The 19,784-nt window shown below is 34.3% G+C and overlaps 1 protein-coding gene across 2 annotated transcripts in view; it reads right to left on the reverse strand.

The window, feature by feature from the left end:
* PHIP (pleckstrin homology domain interacting protein) overlaps positions 1–19,784 on the reverse strand; it is a 106,658-nt gene that overhangs the window by 9,152 nt on the left and 77,722 nt on the right. Inside the window, exons 24-37 of one of the 2 annotated variants that reach the window (XR_001876488.1) lie at positions 18,309–18,428; positions 16,235–16,342; positions 15,714–15,838; positions 15,405–15,487; positions 12,896–13,007; positions 12,621–12,682; positions 10,823–10,978; positions 9,083–9,203; positions 6,963–7,088; positions 4,872–4,944; positions 4,423–4,469; positions 3,976–4,125; positions 2,257–2,409; positions 42–205 (exon numbers count right to left, since the gene is read on the reverse strand). Coding sequence is in view for 1 of the 2 variants with exons in the window: in XM_017825359.1 (XP_017680848.1) it covers positions 42–205; positions 2,257–2,409; positions 3,976–4,125; positions 4,423–4,473; positions 4,872–4,944; positions 6,963–7,088; positions 9,083–9,203; positions 10,823–10,978; positions 12,621–12,682; positions 12,896–13,007; positions 15,405–15,487; positions 15,714–15,838; positions 16,235–16,342; positions 18,309–18,428 (1,604 nt within the window). In the remaining variant the exon portion in view is untranslated. Of the gene's footprint in view, positions 1–41; positions 206–2,256; positions 2,410–3,975; positions 4,126–4,422; positions 4,474–4,871; positions 4,945–6,962; positions 7,089–9,082; positions 9,204–10,822; positions 10,979–12,620; positions 12,683–12,895; positions 13,008–15,404; positions 15,488–15,713; positions 15,839–16,234; positions 16,343–18,308; positions 18,429–19,784 lie in introns of both variants that reach the window. The other variant, XM_017825359.1, reaches the window with a different exon arrangement.

Genomic DNA, 19,784 nt, shown 5'->3' on the forward strand with positions numbered 1-19,784 from the left:
TTGCTTAACATTTCATGAATGCTGTAAAAGGATTAATGTACCTGGATGCAACACTACTGGAAACTGAGCTGCTTCTACTTCTTTTTTTCCTTCGTTTCTTTATTGTATTTCTTTTATGAAAGCGTAGGGCAGATTTATAATCCGATAAAATCGAACTTATGTGTTCTTCAAAGAAAGCAGAAAGGCGCAAGCTCATGCTGTAGATCTAAAAAAGAAAAGCCAGCAAACAAGTTTTATACTTTTCCAAAGCATCATTTTACTTATTTATCATTGAACAATAGCTAGAAAAGTAAAGTGATTAATATGGAAATGTTTTAGGGAAATTTACAGTCTGTCTCAACAAATTTACATTAACCCATGTGTAGGTTTGCTTTAAACTGTTTTCATGGTTTTGAAAAGTATATTACAACTGAAGATGACACACAAAAGAAAAAATTAGAAAAGTCATTTTTTCAACTGCCTTTCCAGAACGTACTACCCCTTTCTAGCTTCAACAGAAATTACAAAGAGATCCTTAATGTAATTATACTGTATCATACCTAGGGTCAAGAAATCTTATTTTCTGCTGCATTAAGTTTCATCCTTATATCCTATATTTGAACATCAATCTATTCCTTTTATGGATGAACTGATTCTACCAGTAAGTTGGTTTCAACAGGTACAATAAATGTATTGAAATTATGTAGGTGCACATTTTTTTTTACCCATCTCTAGCCTTGAATGATTTATAGTGACTCCCAAACTCAGTTTAGATCACAACTAATTATTTGAGCACAGTTGCTATTAATTCTGGAAACAAAAAAAACAAAACCAAAAACACCAAAGTGACCTGTCTAGGTACTTTGAGACACAGCACCTTTTTAGAATATGAAACACCATATCAGAATATTGAACAGTTGCCTACCTAATGACACACCAAACTGTAAGAGCACCAGACTCAACAATAGGTTTGACAGATTCTGCATGTGTTACTGGAGATAGCATGCAAAGAAATATGTGTCTAATGTGCCAAGAGAAAAAGAAAAAGCTGATGAGTTTAGGTTTACCGTTCAAGTAAGCATAAGTGATGTGAAGTAAGTGGTATTTTTAGCATATGCATGACAAATTAAAGAGTAAAGATATCACCATTCAAAAACTATGTGTTGCATGCACTTGAAAGCACATAGGTTCCAGAATATTAAAATTCTTAACATCAGAGCCTTCCACTTCTAGTTCCAAGTAAAATAAAAAAAGATGTAGACATTTATTACTATACCAGTCTGTTTGGAAGAAACACAAAAAAGTATGAAAATGTCAGAAGGACCTGTGAAATCACACAGAGCTAAGACAACAGGTGTGATGAGATCAAGGAGAGAGAGAAAAACCACAAAAGATCCAGACTTTCCCCCAAATCCATCCCATTTAATGCAACCAAAAGACTGATTTTTAGGCAGCCTCAACAGTGAGTGGCTTTGTCTGCTACTGACTGAAGAGAGAGTAATCGCTGATCAGTCCGTCTTTCTAGTCACCTTCCAAGAAATTTGTCCCCAAGTTTTAAAACAATGAAGTCCTAATAATTAATTTGCTATTTAGAACAGCCAAACATAAAAGCTGTTAATAATTCTAGTCTGAACATCTAACACATATTAGTAGAAGAAAAGCTACACAAAAGCCTTGAACATGTGTAAGTATGCATTTATAAATTAACTGCTCACAGATACTGCACCTACTAAAAGCAGGGCATCCAAGAGTAGGCTGATACTATGCAAAGACAGTCCTGTTTCCCAGAAATCCTAAGGGCTTCATTGCAATTGTACTGCATACTGGTGAAAAACATTGAATTTCAACATCCTCTGCTGTCTATACCTGGATATTTCAGTTTGGGGCAACCTCCAAGGTGGAGGGGCTCTGTGTTATTTTGTTTTGAAAATCAAGTTTCTTCCCAAAATAACAGTTAAATTCCACTATTCTACCCATAATCATGTTTCTACAGATCTTTCCTTCAATGTGGCTCTCCCTTTAGATCCACTTTCTAATATACACTTTTGAAACACACATGCAGAACATCAGAACTTATGGCATTTAAACAGCACATATTCCTTTCCTTTAAAATACAAAGCTGTAATAGTGTCTCAGAAATATTCAAGTTTGAAGATCAGAAATATTTAAACTTGCTTTTAAAAGTAATCAAATTACAGTTGCTTTTTCTGTTCTATATTTTTTCAGATATAAGTGGGTTTTTTTAAACAACAACAATAGAAAATAATGAAGTCTTACCCTTGATCTTTTACTTGGTGTATAGGCCTTGGAATTGCTGAAAATAAGTCTCACATCTTTACATAACTCCATCGGTGATTCATAGTTGCCAGCTTCCAGTGTTTCTCTAACAGTAGCAAAGTCCATAGGAGTATCAATAATATCCCTATAATCCTGTTAAGAAATAGCAAAGCAGTTTATTACAATTTTTTTCCAAGCCCTAACATATCATTTTCTTTCAGATGCATTTGATAAACCTGTTTAACACAAATGTCCTATTTAAATAGGTGTGGAAGACTGCTAAAGATGTTTTGCCCCTTTCCACTCATACACAACGTAAGTCCTCACAGATATAATCAACAGGACCAACATTAGAAGTTAACCAATAGATGATTTAATTCATTTTCTAAACAGATATACTGAAATGCAGAGCTCAGAATTTCGTGTCCTAAGGATTACAATACTAACACACTGACATGAAGGTACCAGTGATACGAAAAGTGTGACTACAAGCTTTCTGGATGGCTTAAAAGCTCAAACTTGGGACTAAGACTAATAATGTTCTTAGATATTAGCTTTAAAATATCAAGTTTGAATACTTGAATCTGATCAGAGGCTTATCACATCCTTCTGAAACCTGAGTAGTTTCCCAAATGGAGACCTGACAATTTAGGGAAGTAGTATTAAAAGACTGAAAACTCCATGGGCTTAAATAGGAGCCAGATCAAGCCAATGACAGGATCATTTTTCTAGGCTATGGAAAAAACAGAGCAATATCCATACAACAAAAACCTTAAATACCAAAATTAACCAAAAAGTTAACTTAATCCATCAGGGCAAATAGAACCTGCAGGAGTGCCTATGAATGTTAAACAGGTTTGTGACACCAGGGAGCAGTGTGTTTCATGTCTAAGCCTACTATAGTGCTCTCCATCAGCTCATTTGAGGATCTCAAACACAGCAGCCCATCTGTAGTTGGCCATGGCATAAAGTTTAGGGTACTTCAAAAATAATGGCTGCAGAAGCATCAAGACAGACCTACTAGTGACTTCCAAAAGAGAAACATTTCTTTTCTCTGAGAAAATTAATTTCCCTGAAGTCAATCACCTTCGAGTGATATTTTAAAGAAAAACTTATGCTAGAAAGTAAGCAAAACCTTTGCTTTGTTACTGAAAGTTGTCACATAAAATTACCTTTAGTTTTTATACTTCTGAACATCTAACACATATTAGTAGAAGAAAAGCTACACAAAAGCCTTGAACATGTGTAAGTATGCATTTATAAATTAACTGTTCACAGATACTGCACCTACTAAAAGCAGGGCATTACCTTTAGTTTTTATACATGTCATGATCCCTGACATGTCACATTCAACAACCAAACATATGCATTTCATATATGACTATTTTTCACTCAGAAAATGAAAGACATCTTAATTGCAAAAACTGTAATTTACTTAAAAAGTTGTAATTTACTTAACAACATAAGCACCCCTGAATATAAAATAGTTTGCAAGTTAAGTATGTGAAGGAGCAGAGAAGTATAACTTATTTTGAAATTACTTTAAAAAGACAATATAAATTACTATCAAGTGACAGTGAAGCACTGAAAAAAATTCTGTTACTGCAGCTGCCTGAAGATCAAATTGAAAGAGATGGAAATATGGTCAAAGCCGGAAAAAACACAACCTACCACCTAAGAACTGGATTATAGCCAGCCTTCTTGCTCTAAAATACTCACTGGATATTCAAGAAGATCCACTGGTTGTCGAAATGGTTCAGAGTCTTCACACTGAAAAATGAGATTCAGCAGCTCCTGGCATTGCTTCTTCCATGACTGAATGTCATATGACTGAGCTCTATTACGTAGCCGCCGCTTTGGCTGATGATCCTGAAATGACAATATTGCCTGGTGTATATTAAATAAACTAGCTGCATTTACAAAATCTAACAAAAAAGGTTTCCCACAGGATATAAATGAATTCACAACATGCAGCAGCACAGACAGAAATGCTTTTACATTGAACAGCTCAGTAGAGCAACACATCACTAAGTTTAAAACTTTCAAAAAGCTGATATTACACAATAATAAAAACATTTTCAGTTTTATATTTCATGGTTTACAAATACATTTATAGTTATTTATAGGACTACAAAATACAAATAAAAAAATCTTAAGAATATTTACCTTTCTTTTTCTAGTGGAAGTGCCTGGCACATTTGTATCTTTCTCTTCTTCCTTTGAGCAAGATAATGAGTCGCACAAAAAGGTTAAAAAATATAAGCATATATGAGTAGATGAGTTCTTTTATACTTCATTTGTAATTTGAGTCTTTATAGTCCTACTCCTGTCCCTTTGAGAAGCATTTCATGTGACTGTCAGTTTTGAGAACCTCTCAGAAATCTAAGTAGCATCTAAATTCTTCAGCAATCCATTAAAGCTCTCTGCACGAAAGGAGGACAGGAGGCTGGATTTTCACCCAGTTTCCCAGCTGACAAAAAGAAACATTTTGACAGACAAGTACACCCCACTCCCTTACAGTGACTGAAATCAGTACTTTGGTCTTCCATAGGAGAGAGACAGTGGTCCCGTTTCGCCAGCGTATCAAGGCCAATGTCTACGACACAACCACTTACCTCATCAGAGTCAGACAACACTTTCTTCTTCATTGCATTGTATAATGGAATTATGTCATAGCAACTCTGGTCTCTGTGTAAAAAGAAATATAAGCTAATATTTATCTTCCATCTTCAACTAAGGAATCAATTGTAATTTTCCCAGGATATGGAAAATATATATGCAATCATTCCCAAATAAGAATGTGTTTACTGCTATACGAATACTAAGACGACCGCAGTAATAAGTTAAGCTAGTCATCTGCTCAAAAGTTGTAAAATATTATCTGCTCTCTGTCAAATATAGACCACTTAACAGTGTCAACATTTTAAAATTAAAAATTATAACCCTTTACCATTAATTTATCAGCGTTAGAAAAATCTAATACTATGCCACATAAAGGGCTTTGGGGACCATCTAGCTTTTTAAGAAGCATTACAGTGAATTTATTGTACAAAAGTGCAATTTAATACATTAGCACCCACAATGTAAGACATTTGAAATGCAATGTTCATTTGTGTAAGGACTGTTATTGCATAAACCTGCATAATTAATTCATTAAAACACACACTAATTTTCAATTCCTGTTAAATATAATAAGCTCCTATACAAAGGAAAGCCTCAAGGTGTTCTACTACGTAGCAATCCAAACCACTGGGAAAAAAGTGGCTTGTGACACTTCTAGCACTTTTAACTGTAAACACTCACCAACTCTTAACACCGTAATACAGGCTATTGCAATTACCTATAAAAGCTGGGAGAGAAGGTGAAAAAAGATAAAGCAACATCAACACCCTCTCCTCCCCCTTTTCAGCCTTTTAAGAGACTTAGGTAACTTAAGAGACTAAGCCTTAGGTTCTCAGATGCACTCTCATTAGAAGCATGGGCTTTGCTTTCCATGGTCTATGCCTTCTACCTCACAGTTAGAACCATAAAAACAAAGAAAAGTCTGGGCTTTATATCAATTGCTAGTTCACTTAAATTAGTATTATTATTATTTATTTTATAGTATATTAATAGACTCAAGCTATAGGCCATTATTAAATAAGAATATCTATGTGTTGCATTAATTTAGCTAAGCCAATTAAAAACATACACTTTGAAAAACCCTGAGCTGCTTAATTAATCAGAAAAAAATCATGTAGAATGATCAGATGTTAAAGAACAAAATCAGTAATAGACAAACTCTTTAGATACATATCTTTTCCTAATGGTGTATAATTCACCAAAACTTTTAACATCTGAAGTATTTCAGTCTTTTTCACTCTCCAGACAATATCAGAAATCACAGGCACTGAAGATATCGAAAATTTATGTATGGAGTCACAGTCCTAGATTTCCAAATACATAACACAGTTCTGATGTTTTTTAAGAACACATGAAATAGAAAAGAACACTATTCAATTTAACAATTTCAATGTAACTAAGAAAGTAAATCACTGAAAATGTCATGATTATTTGTTAAACTAATGAAGTATCTTGCTGTTTCTATAAGGTGGGAATAACAGTGCTCACTGTGTACAAGCAAATCAAGGCAGTGGACACAGTAAGTTCTTCTTACAAACTTTAGATCTGTAGATGTGTCAACCGACTGAAAAATCTTAATCATTTCTCATTAAGTTTTTCTATAGACAATAGTAAAAAAGAACATTTGAAAGACAACTACTGCTTCTGTCAACTACAAAGCCTCCAATTTTTACCTTGCATACACATTAAACACCATCTTCAATCACATTATCAATTGTAATCTAGACTTTGGAATTAAATGCCCATAATTATGTTCATGTAGACAAAATCAGAACTCATAACTTACCAATGAGTATATGTATAACTCCATTAAGATGCTCAGACCCATTCTTATCATTTAGGAGAAAGTCTCTTGAAATAAAATGCTATGCTAATCTATGCCAATCAGTGTATTATAGAATTTTATCTTGTTTTGCAAACTTATGAATTCTGTGTCAAGACAAGCTTTATTCTCTTCTGCCCCAACAGCAGACAACAGGCTTATTCAAGCTGCAGAACCATCTTACTTTAAGATACAGATCTGAAAAGGCTAAATATTTTGGGGTAAGAGATAGGAGTAACAACCAACCTACTAAGCAACTCACTTTATGAAGTGTAGCAGAAGATCTGTAACAAATTTGGCAGATTTGACAATAGGACTTCCAGGTTCATTAAATGTGCGAGTGTTATGTTCAATGTACCGGACTTCCCACATTAATGAAGAAAGGCGCCTGGACATGAACAGTCGGGGGAAAAGACAAGGGAAAAAATAAAGACTTCATTTCTAGCAATGTATATGAACAGGGGGAGAAAACATTACATCCTTCTTCCCATCCACCACTGTTTTCCATTACATCAATGTGCACATTGCCACATGCTGCCCTATGTGACCAGCAGAAGCAGAAGGCAGCTTCCTCAGGCTTCCAGTTCCCATGCTATAATTCTGTACAATCTATACAAAGGGCTTTACGAATATACAGCTGACAGCCCTTAGGAAAATTCAGCTGTGACATCTCACCTTTTATTATTCCTTTAAGATACACAAAACCCATCCTGTATCAGCTCTGAACTCACAGCTAAGGATTAAAAAACAGTAATAAAAATGTTTTTAAAGTATACATTTTTCTGACGGATAGACAACAATCAAATCCTTACACCACTCTTATTTGATGACCTAACTATAGAATAGCCACATTATAAAAAATGACGCACAAAATAACTGGAAAAAAAATAGATCCAAATCTAAAAAAAAAAGATAAAAACTCTGACAGCATAAAAGTTACAAACACATACAATCTTGTATTTTCATACTAAAAAAGCCCATAATGAAAAGAAATGCTGCGCAAAGGTTTTGTAGAGTTAGGTGGGGGATCATTTAACGTGTTTAGCGCAGCATGAGCATTTAGATGCAATTTAATAATGATCTTGGGTCCAGCATTTAGTTTTAGACAATGCCAGCAGTTACTAGGAAAGATAATTTTTTTCTGTTTTGTTTTGCATCATTAAGAAACACACAGGCATGCTAAGACTCCTGGTTCAGGAAAGACAAATAAGTTTTAAGGTAAGCTCATGAAAAGCTACCAAAACCACAAGTGATCTGAAAAGCCCACACAAAGTAAAAGAAAAAAAAATTAACGTGAAACCACAACACAGGGTGACTGCTTTATTTAACCAGGCCATGGCAATACTACAAACTAATAAAACCCAATTTATTGATGGTGTGTTGATTATGAAAAATAACTGCTTACTCTTTTGAAAATGGAAACAAAATTCAGCAAAAAGTCCTCTCCACCTGATGGCAAAGCAGTGCATTATAGAAGCAAAAGCTGGATTGACTCACATCACATAATAAACATGGAACAACCTAAGTTCAATATTCATTATAATGATAAAAAACGGGGGTGCTTTTTTGAAAATGAAAAAGCAAATTTAATTTAGAATTCAATCTTCATTTAGCATATATAAATCACTACAAATGGACTTTGAAATTTGTGCCAAAACAAAATGCTAGCCATATTTATTCAAAAGAACTATTAGAGAAACACTGATTTTCAAATTAGAAATAGCCCAAGAACTCAAAGAAACAGAAGTAATTTAAAGGACTATACTGCTACATAGATAATATTTACTGAAAAAAACCCAACCCAAATAAAAAACAAACAATTTCCAAAAACAAATAAACAAAAACCCCAACAGCAACTGCAATCACAGTTTAGGAAAACATCAAAACAGTGTCAAAAAGACTAGACTTATTTTCGGTGCTGTGCAACAATTCCAATAATTCAACACCAATAATTTAAGAAGTCAGATTCTGTGTAGCTGCTTAAGTGATAATGCAAGATTTATTTTTTTTTACAGCACATTAGGACAAAAAAACCTACCTGTGATATCTTTAAGATTTCTTTTTTTTTAACTATGAAGTGGAAACTTAATCCTTTGGACTAAAAGTCATTTTACTAACCTTGCAATTTGAATCTCACATGGAACAAGTCTTTTGGATAAGGAGGAATTTAAATGCCATTTAATTTTAAAATACATTTTGGGAAAAGACGTTCAATCCTTTTTAGAGTTTCAGAAAATGGAAACATAGATCAAGGATAGAAGATGGAAGAAATTAAAAGCACACACCTGCACCCATCTCCTAGAGTTTGGTGTTACAAGACAAAGAGCTACCAAAAATACAGCTGGTAGTATACCACAGAAGGAACTGAGACTTGGATCTAACCTGTAAAATCTGCTTTCCAGTCTCTGCTTAATGGTACTGAGGTCTGTGGGATATGCCACAACAGTGCAATACATTGGGTAAGCTTGAAGATCCACAGGTGCCACAAATGCAGAAGCAATATCTAGATGCAATGAAAAAAAAAACCACAACAAAACCCCAGTTATATACCACAAAAGTCCCATGGCAGTTTCAAGATTCACCCCCAGGCAACATATGCTATTTCCTCACGTTTGAAATGTGTAGCAGTTTCCCAAAAGTAACAGTAACTACTCTAGATATTCCAAATATATTCTGATATTCTACTTAAAAGAGTGCTTGCTGAGGTGTGTGCTGTAAGTACAGTCACTGCAGTGACTACCCATTCTGTTGTGCATGAAGCACCACACTCCTCAGAGACAGGTCAAGCTCTTGTATAATATACAAATTTGAAAAGTAGGTTTGAATATACAAATTATACACATTGGAAGGCATGCAATTCAGTATCGCTATTTAAAACACAGGCTTGTTGCATTTTATTTTATATTGCCACTCTAGCATCTTTAAACAAAGCAACACATTAAATTCTTACCATAAAAGTTACAGAGCTATTTCAACCTCCATAAGAGCTGGGTAAAATCCATGCTCAAAATAAAACAGAAAGACAATATCCTGTCCCTACCTAACAGAAAGGAAGTCTAAAAATCAATCTACCATAATGCTAGAGGACCACTGAGCAATTTAAGTCTGTGCACCTACTAAACAGAATTGTTTTTTCCCTCCTATGCTTAGAACCATCACGAGCATTTAGACACACATCATTCTAATATTTCATACTCAAGGAAAAATACTGCAATACAAACCCATAAAACCACCTTTAAAGTCTCTTTCAAAAGTCTTTAAAAACAGAAAATATGTTGTTGCTAAACAGACTGCTCTTCTACTAGGAGCTGTTAACTTTCTTGAATGTTCTAGAAACTGCTACTTCATACCAATATGCACCACACATACTATAACTAAATCCCAAACTAAGCAGTACGTCATCGAGCATAATGCAAAATGTAAAACCAGTACTCTCAGAAGGTACAGTGAAAATAACTCAAATTTCATTTCCTCACAATTTCTTTGAACGTAAATCTCTAATTTGTTTTACTACACTGTACAAGTAATTCCTTTCTTTTGGAAGGAAAGGGAAGCTTCTTATGCAGTATGTCATCAGAGAAGCCATGTGGGATATACAGGCAATCTGAATTATTTCAAGAATTGAGTTTTCTGGTTTGCATCAAGTATTTCAAAAAAATCAGTTAAAAAAAAAAGTATCTGTGACTATTTATAAGTTTAATTTATGACCATTGTTAGCACAAAAGCTATGACTGCTGACTTAACAGCAATTGTTCACCACAAAGGCATACAGAAGACTTATGATTCAGCCTGTATTTCACTGATGGATCTCCACTGAGACACCCATCTTTGATTAAGGTAAAGGTTGCAGTGATGTGTTAAACATTATAACAATTACCTTTTCAGAAACTGCCTGTAAACAGCAATTGCTCTACAACCAAATAGCAAGTGGTTTTTCCCAAGTTAATCAGTTATGTTTTCCTCAACATTTTGCATAACTAAGGAAATGAGAAAGTTGTGTTCCAGTTAATCAAGAGGTTAAAGGTGTATTTTATCACATTCGTTTGGTAATTTCAGAAGTGCACAGGAGCAAAGTCTAAAAAATATAAACCAAAAACGCTTCCCATATTATTCAGAATTTACCTAGAGTCATAAGTTGGTTTATCCCTGCAATAATTCGGTCACACTCCTCATCTCGGGTCCTGGAACCCCACTCTCCATCCAGAGGTTTGTAGAGCAGTGTTCTACGTTCATCATCTGTTAAAGGAACACTAGTTCCCAGTTCTTCTGGAAATACAGCTGGAATGTAATATGAAAACTAAATAAGACGTAAATATTTGTACCTTGTGTAATACATATACCTGTAAGTCAAAGATATCATATAATAATTTTTACTAACTAAAACAAATGCATACTTCTTGATTTGCTCAAAGACATTCTGGATGCATCCAGTATCCTTCCTGTATATTACTGTGTGATAAATTTAAATCCTTACAACACAGTTTGGTGTACAAGTCCTCCTTCGAACAAGATTTATCCTCTTCTGAATAGCTAAATGTAAAATTTATTTTGGAACTAAGACACTCCTTTAACACAGTTATAACTTGTCTTTGGTTTTGGAGTTATTTTGTGTTAAACCCCAATATTCTTGGTAATAAGTTATTTTAGTAAGGAATGGCACATGGTATTCAGATGAAGTTTAAGATAACAACTTTGACATTGATGCTAAAAAATTCTCCAGGTAATGGTTCCACCTTGTCAGAGTTTTGTGAGTTAAAATGCTAAAACCAGAGCATGCAAATTAACAGTGTTATCACCCTGACACCCTTGAGGACTTACTAACTTTGACAATTCATAAAGTAAGAGAAGATTTTTAAAGTATGATGTAAAGTGTTCCTCTTTAACATTTTTTAATATTTTTAAAGAAGGTGTAACAATTGGCAATATTTGTACATATAGCCAAAAATCAGGTGCATGTTTAGCTATCTTAATAAGTACCTATCCTTTATCTAAAAACGTTTTCTCCTTCTCTTAAGACAACATGAATTAGCTTCTAATAGAAAGTAAACAGGGGCTAATTGTCTATTTTGATTATTTATTTTAGTCATATTATTACTCTAACGCCTGTATTTATGACAAAGAGGTACCCACTAAAAGAAGGGTTGAACTAAAGTGAAAAGTTGAAATGAACAGATTTACAACTTAAAATAATTAAGAATTATTTATGATTACTTATGAGTGACAATGTTATCAAATGTATCATGGAAAACACAAGTAAAAAATGCAGATTCTACTTTGGTTTTTAATCAGTTCTATGAAGTCTTCAAAAAAAACCCATCAATAACAATATCCTATGTGAGAAAAGAAGAAATACTACATTTTTGTCTGTGAACAGTGCCCATGCTATGCTGTCCACTCTGCAGCACGTGTATCTGCCACACGTGCTGGACCAGACAGGAAGCAAATCTGACTATTACTGAAGTGTCTCACAGGCATGTGTTGCATCTGCAATGCACTGGATGTCTGCAGGCACGTTGACATGTCTTAGAGAAGGCAGCTTCCTCAAGCTCACATTGGGCATTGGTTTATCTCCAATCCTCCCTCACTGTACAAACATTTAACTTCAACTGTTTGTTACATTAACAGTTAACTTTACATTACAGTTAACTTTAACTGTTTGTTACATTATCTATTATAATTTTTGTAATATTTTTATTTTTAACATACAGTTAGTTTGTCTAAGTATGGTTGTATATTTTTCCAGTTCTTTTATCTTAATCCACTTTCAGTTTAATAATTGATTTAAAGATTTTCTTTAAATGCAATTGGTTTGTGGCACTTCATCCCACTCCAAGAGAAACAGGATTATTTATGTAAAACCATATAACATTTTTTTTTCTTTAAATGCACTTGTAAAGCAAATTATATTAAGGTACCATACCATTACTTGGTATCAGCTCCATGTCCCAGGGGCTCATCTTCTCAGTGTCACCATTGTCCCAGCTTGAAAATAACCACACTTAAATTACCTACTAATATTGCTTCAACAATGAAATTATTTAATGTTTGTAACATAATTTATCTATACACCACAGAATACTATAATAAACTGGTACAGTGAGATGCATGACTGAGTTTAATGAAAGCAAGCTACTCAGTCAGTACTTCAAATGAAGTAACTAATTAAAATAAAAGACCGAAGATAAATTTGCTAACCAGACATTGTAGCACTGAAATAAGCTATCAGGATAATCAGGCTGAAGAGGTTCCTGGCTTTCAATTGTTCCAAACCACCAAGCATCATCTATCACTGACCTGAAACGATCACCTAGGTAAAAACATAAAACAATTTCATCAATACAAGGTACCTTACCCTCCAAAAAAAGCAATATTTAGGTATCTCTGGTTTGATCTTGAATACAGAAATCCATTTTAACACTTACACCATCAACAGGCAAACATGAGTCATAGCTCAGTTTAAAAAAATTATTAAATTCTTTCTGAAGATTGTTTTTTAACCAAAAGTTAATACATTTTAGAAAAATAATGATTTGCAAATCTATCTACATACTCTTTACATATGAATTTATTTCCTAATTTCACACAAAATTTACATGCTATACCTTTAAGACTCAAATCTACTTTCATTAAACATTACATGCTCTCTTGAAATAACTGAGCACTATGACACTTCTGTACAGGGAATATTTTACATGCTGCTGAGCTCCTCCTCCTTAGTTTCTGCGACCCAAATGTAATTCAAGAAGTTCGTTCCTTTACTATGCAGGCAATCTGACTGATAATAGAATAAAATTCATTAAAGCTTGCTCAAAAGGTTAGCAAAGTAATTTAGTATGACTTTAAATGGTTTTACTACTGCAAAGCATTCACCCAGCTGAGAAAAAATGTCAGAAGCATTGTTAAAAAAATTACACATGAGAATGCATGTATTACACACCATCATAAATGCTAACATTTTCTATAACCCATGCCACAAAATTTAGAAACAATTTTTAATGTAGTGTTCAGTCCGCTCAATACAAGAACAAACGTAATTTAAGCCTGTGATCCCAAGAACTGCACATTTTGTCTTAATGAGATTTGAATATATACACACTTTCTTAACTGCTGCAGTATTTATTCCATTTCAATACATCCACCCTGTGCCCAAATGCTTGCTGCAGTTGTCTGAATTAATAGGAAATAAATATTGTTTCAAAAATGGTTTGCTTTCTTTACTGCACTTTTTTTAAAATTTTAAATTGAATTGCAAGTAATTCCAGGACAATTATAAAGCTTCCATTAATAGTCCTAATTGTGCTGAACTGTACCAAGTATACCAGAAATATGTGAAATGAAAGATCAAAAATGTAAATAAGGGCTGATTCTTTATTTTAAATGAATAAGTTTTATATCCAGTGACTCTCCAAGTAGTACCTATAAAAATACTGATTTTTAGGCTAAGTGCTAGAAATCATAGATGAATAAGAAAAGATAGTAACAGTAGTCTTTTTGTGAAGACAAACCAAAAACTGCATAAACATGAAAACAAAACAAACAAACAAACAAAAAACCCAAAATCAAAACAAAATAAAAAACCAGTTTGTTGATAAAAAGCTGTGGTAAAAGTTCAAGAAACCTGAGCATGTCAGATCAGTCTTGGGGATTTCAGATTTCTGTGGTTAAACATTTAGGAACAGAGTTTCATACATACTTCTAAGGCATTTCTCCTTATCCTGGAAGAAAACATGATCTACTTTCAAGAAACATTTATTATACTGTGTTCCACAGTGCAGCAAAGCAGTGCATGATTTTTGTCAAGTACACAAGCAGACACTTGGTAAAATACATATACAGAGAGCAGGGTAATGCTCTGGAAGGCTCCTTGAAGAGCAGGAACAGCTTTAACAGCAGTGTCTTTGCAAGCTCTGCTTTATCATTTCATACGTTACAAAGGAGATGATTTTACCACTATTTTACCACCCAAAAGACAAATTGAAGAATGAACTCTAACACGGACTTGTCAGAGTTACAAGCCGGTATGAGACACTACTGGCCTGAAACTCATATTATTTATGTTGAATAAAGGTTTATAGAAGGTTCTGACACTTCCAATACTTTTTGTGTAGCTCCGATTTTTCCCACAGTGCAAGTTTCTCAAAACATAGTTGCCAGCCCAGGAAGGAGATGCTAAACTACAAGGTTTAAAACGGAATTAAAGAAGTATAAAGAGATGGAAAGAACATTCTCTTTGTACAATCTAGAGATCAATTTCAAATTTTGGAGAAGGTGTTCCATATTTCCAGCAGAAACTTCAGGAATTGAAAAAAGAAAATAATTCTAGCAGCAATGCAGTTTTAAGAGGGTTTTCAATTTAAAAAAAAAAAGACAAAAACAATATATAGGCTACAATAAGTTATCAGTTAGCAATAAACACCATATTCATGAAAAGTACCCTTAATTCCTCTCTACAAACACACAAATTACATTTTCTTTGCACTTGCTTTTACAATGACCTTCAGTATTTAGTTGGCTTGCTGCCCCTTCAGTAGGAAGGACAAAGTAGGATTCCCCATCTAAATACAAGCAGAGTTTATTCTCTGACTTCAGCACAGTATTAGGATTTATTTACCATAACCTACTTTCAAAAAAGTTATCATGAAAATAGCTAGACACTTAAAAAAAACCAACAAAACCACAAAACAAACCTCCCCCCACAACTCACCTATATTCCATCGCCTATGCTTTGCATCATCAAACTGTTGCCTCAAAACTAGGAAATCTATGACATCTGGCATATCATGGTACCTAATTACAACAGAACACACAACTATTAAGCAATAAAACAGCAAAAGCAGAACATAAACCACTTACATAACCACTTACATAAGAAAATTAACACTTAAAATTCAACACTTCAAAAGCGCAAGGTTAACATTAATGTTATCTTTTAACTTGCAAACTCACACGTGCTTCCTCCTCCCCCTCTACCACAAGAAAACTCCCAATTTGAATATAATATTGCTTTCCTTACTTCATGGTGAATGCTCCTCCAGTCAATTTACCCGTATCAGGGTCAAGAAAAGCTAGTTTAAGACAGCAGAGAGTAGGTAATCCCACTTCATACTTAATCCCAACTATTTTCATCAGCTCTTGCTCCTGGAATAAACAAAATAGTATGTACTACCACTGAAGTTAAGATAATTATAATAGCTTTCTGAAACATGAAAATATGGGTATACTGATTATACTATATTTCTGCCAGATCATGTAAAAATCAAGAATGTAAATTCAGTCTTCCACAACAAGCTATTATTTTACAATGGAATATGTTTGAGAAATATTTTGCTAAGCAGTGTAACTACCTTATCTGCTCAAGCAGATGAAAAAGTAGTACAGTTTAAGGCCTGATTTCATTTGACTATTAAGTTAATTTTTTCCCCTTATCTTGCAACATTAAGAGCACAGTAGTATTATCTGTATCAAGAACTTACTTCTGGTTAGTTAGATTTTTCAATATTAAGATAAAAACAAAAAAAGAAAAAGAAGTCATACTCGCAATTCCATTTTATGCCATGGTTGTTTCTTGGGATTAATGTTATATATTTTGTTCTTCTTGGCCATTACAACATATGCTTCATGACCTTGTCGGAAATAGTAGACCTAGAAGTGAAATGTGACAGTTACCCTAAAAAGACTTTGAGGAGCTGAAATGCTAACATATTACTGCCATACAACGTGTGTACTTTCTATTCTATCAACTTCTTTTCAGTCTGTTTTCCTGCAAAAGTTGCAGGTTCCCAAAAAATTAAGTGGAGGAAAATTAAAAAAAAAAAAACAGTAGCACTACTGTTTTTTCTTGCTTTTTTGTACAGCTTAAGAGAACAAATTTGAAATATCTCTCCTCCCAAATCTTAAAAACATACCAACCATCCACTAAAATGTTGGAAGGACGCACGAGACCTCTTCTCACCACATTACTCTAATTAAACCAACCTTTTATTTTCTGTGAATCTCAAAAGTAACTTTCTAAATTAATAATTTCTTTTCTGAAGTAAAATCTGAAGTAAGTCTGGGGAAGACAAGTATCAGAGATGGGATTTCAGACAGAGCAGCCTGATTACAAATATATTCTCTGTTGGAGCAACTATTCCTACTTTCTAGGCACAAGATAGGAAATTTCCTTTTTAACAATATAAAGCATTTTCAGCAAAAGGATGCACCCTACTTATATATTCCCAGTACACACTCACTGTACATGCTATTCAGCAGGTTCCAACCCAAACACATCAGTTCATGTTACTAAATTGATGTGATGCTAAAAGGTAAAGGTCAGATCAATCTTTGTAAGGCAAGGTAAAGATAAATCTTTGGCTGCTTCACTGTATCCAGATAGTATCAGGCACAAAATACATTTATTTGGACTTGATCTTTTGAACAGCACCGTCTCCAAAACATGCTTGTTGGAGGGTATAAATCCATAAGAATTTTCTCCATTTGCAACTCTCAACTTGAAATGCTCCTTGCCTCCCTCACTAGCAATGCCGATATAGCTGTCAACTGCATCAGTGAAGTGATCCAGTAAAAACAAAACTGCTTGCACATGCAGCCTCTGCTCCTGATTCAGTTTAAGGTGGCGCCTACAAAAAGCTTTAGCTCAAGATTAAAGTTAAGTAACTTTGCCACCATGTCAAGTATTTCTCCAACAGCATTCTGAAGGTGTGAGCTATACAACAACTCTGTTTACTACCTCAGAAAATGTGGTGCTCCCCAAAGAGACAAAGTACCCATTACAGTAGAAGCCAGCTATTTCCTCATATTTTAACCTGAGGGGATTTTAAGAAACATGCACAGATTCTGGCTTTCAAGACTACATTCCATCTGATACTACTTATTCATACAATTCTCTGTAAATGTTCACTCGCTACATATTCCAAAGTAGAAATTGGTGGGTGTCCTTTTGCTACTGTATTTTGAGATATCTGGGTCATGTTTACAAAGTGTTTACAGTCTGGTTTGTATAAAATACGTATATACCAAACTTCTCTTGTGGTTCTCTGCTGTAAGATACCAGCAGTTTTCTGATATCAGAAACACAAGTCGAAAAGGACAGAGTTTTTCTTCAGAATAAATTAATTTTAAAATATCCAAATAACACCCCACACCCAAAACCAAGCAAAAAAACCACAACCTCCCTACAGAGGTTTAATTCCTCTTTTATACTTGAAGTCCCAAACTGAAGTAAGTGTTCCAAACTTAATTTCATATTATTTCTTACCTATTCTTCAGTATACAAGATGCTCCACAATTAAGGAATATTTTCACTAGATAAAGCATCTCACACAACTTGTATACAGGTGTCATAAGGAAATTAACACACTGAAGACTGTACAAGAAGGAATGCTACTGCAACAGCATGGAATAGTAATTTTTAAAAAAAGTCAAAGCAATACATGCAGAATATTTTTAAGTAATGGAAGCAAAAGCAAATTTTAGCCAGATTGAAGAATATTTTTAAGAAAATCCAAAATATTTTGATTGTAAGTCTCTGGGAAAAAATTCACAGATAAAAAAAAAGGACAAAAACAAGCTGAAAGAAGCAAGGACACAGAGTGAAAAAGTACAATACCTCATCCCCCATCTGTGGCACAAATGGGCACCGCCGAGGAACAGTGTCTGTAATCCATGCTGAAGGCAGCCATTCTTCCAGTGTCAAGCCATTTTCTGCTAGAACTCCCACAGCCAGCCTCTGAAGAAAATGTTAGTTCATTCATATTAATTTTCTGTGTACATTTGGGGAAGCCTTGTATTTTGAGAAGTGCCTATTAAAATCTGTATTTCTTAAAGTATATTTAATGTAAAAAGGAAATTATTGCAGTGTGAGGATAAATTTTAACTGCCTTTTGGAGGTTTTTTTGGGAGGGGGTGGCGGTGGGATGAGCTCATCTAATAAAAACTGAATTTAGTAACAGTCCAGCAACTATGTCTCATGCCCAAAAAGATAAAACTGAAACATGTAATTCTCTTTAAACAAATTCACACATTTGCCTTGGCCAAAAAGACACTAAAACTATACAGCTGCCTTTAATTAAGTAACCTTGCATAAAAGGAGGGAGTGATTAATGCACATAAACAGAAGTAAATCATGTGAAAATGACCTGGACTGGGTACAGTCACATTACTCACTTGTATATTTACTATGAAGTGCTGTGGAACTGCATTTTCAGAATATATTTCCATGTCACATACTTGTATGCAATGAAGCTTACTGCAGTCACTGGTTCTCTGTGAACACTGCACATCTGTATCTAATAGGCCAGATAAAACAGGGGGTTGTGCAACCATTCATGCAAAGCTGCTTTGAAATTACTGACAGAATCTTGTGTGTGTACAGAAAGCAATCTAGGACAGTGGTATAGAAAACCACTCCATATAGCCACTGATGGAAGACTCTGCATTCCCAGACTGCAAATAGGATGCTCCAAGTGTAATTCCATTGCATAAATTCAAATGTGGTTTCAAATGATGATAAGTACTTAGAGTGCACCATTGTGTGTCACAGGAAAAAAGCATACATATAGGTAAAACAAAACAAAACAAAAACCCACAAAAAAACCCCAAACCAGAACCTCTCCATTGTAATAAATCAATAACACAGAAGCACCTTGTGAATTCTGAGGTTTAAGCAGGTCTATCTTGGGAAAACCTGATTACACTGTGTCAGAGAAAAGTGTCTAGCTCATAGGTAGATTATGGGAAGTTAATAAGAAATAGCATTTACCCAGAAAAATCTTTCCTTGTTATAACTTTACACATTAATCATCAGTTCAAGACCTTCTGGAAGCCAAGCCTGATCTCAATTATCATCAGGAAGAGACTATTCCCAGTAACTTTATCTAATAGCTTCTGAAACTCTACTAAGTCCTTTGGTAATTCTTTCCACAGCCTGACTACATGCCCAGGTGGGTTAGGGGGTTTTGTCTACTTGTAGAGGGTAGGGGTGAAATGGGAAAACTCTCTTTTTTTGAGCTTCATGTCTGTGTCATTGGGTGCTACCTCTCAGTGTAACAAAAGAAGAAAGGAAATAATTCTGAATTTATTTATT

This window comes from Lepidothrix coronata, unplaced genomic scaffold, assembly GCF_001604755.1.
Source record: "Lepidothrix coronata isolate B3197 unplaced genomic scaffold, Lepidothrix_coronata-1.0 Scaffold4, whole genome shotgun sequence".
In the NCBI taxonomy this organism is placed as follows: Eukaryota; Metazoa; Chordata; class Aves; order Passeriformes; family Pipridae; genus Lepidothrix; species Lepidothrix coronata.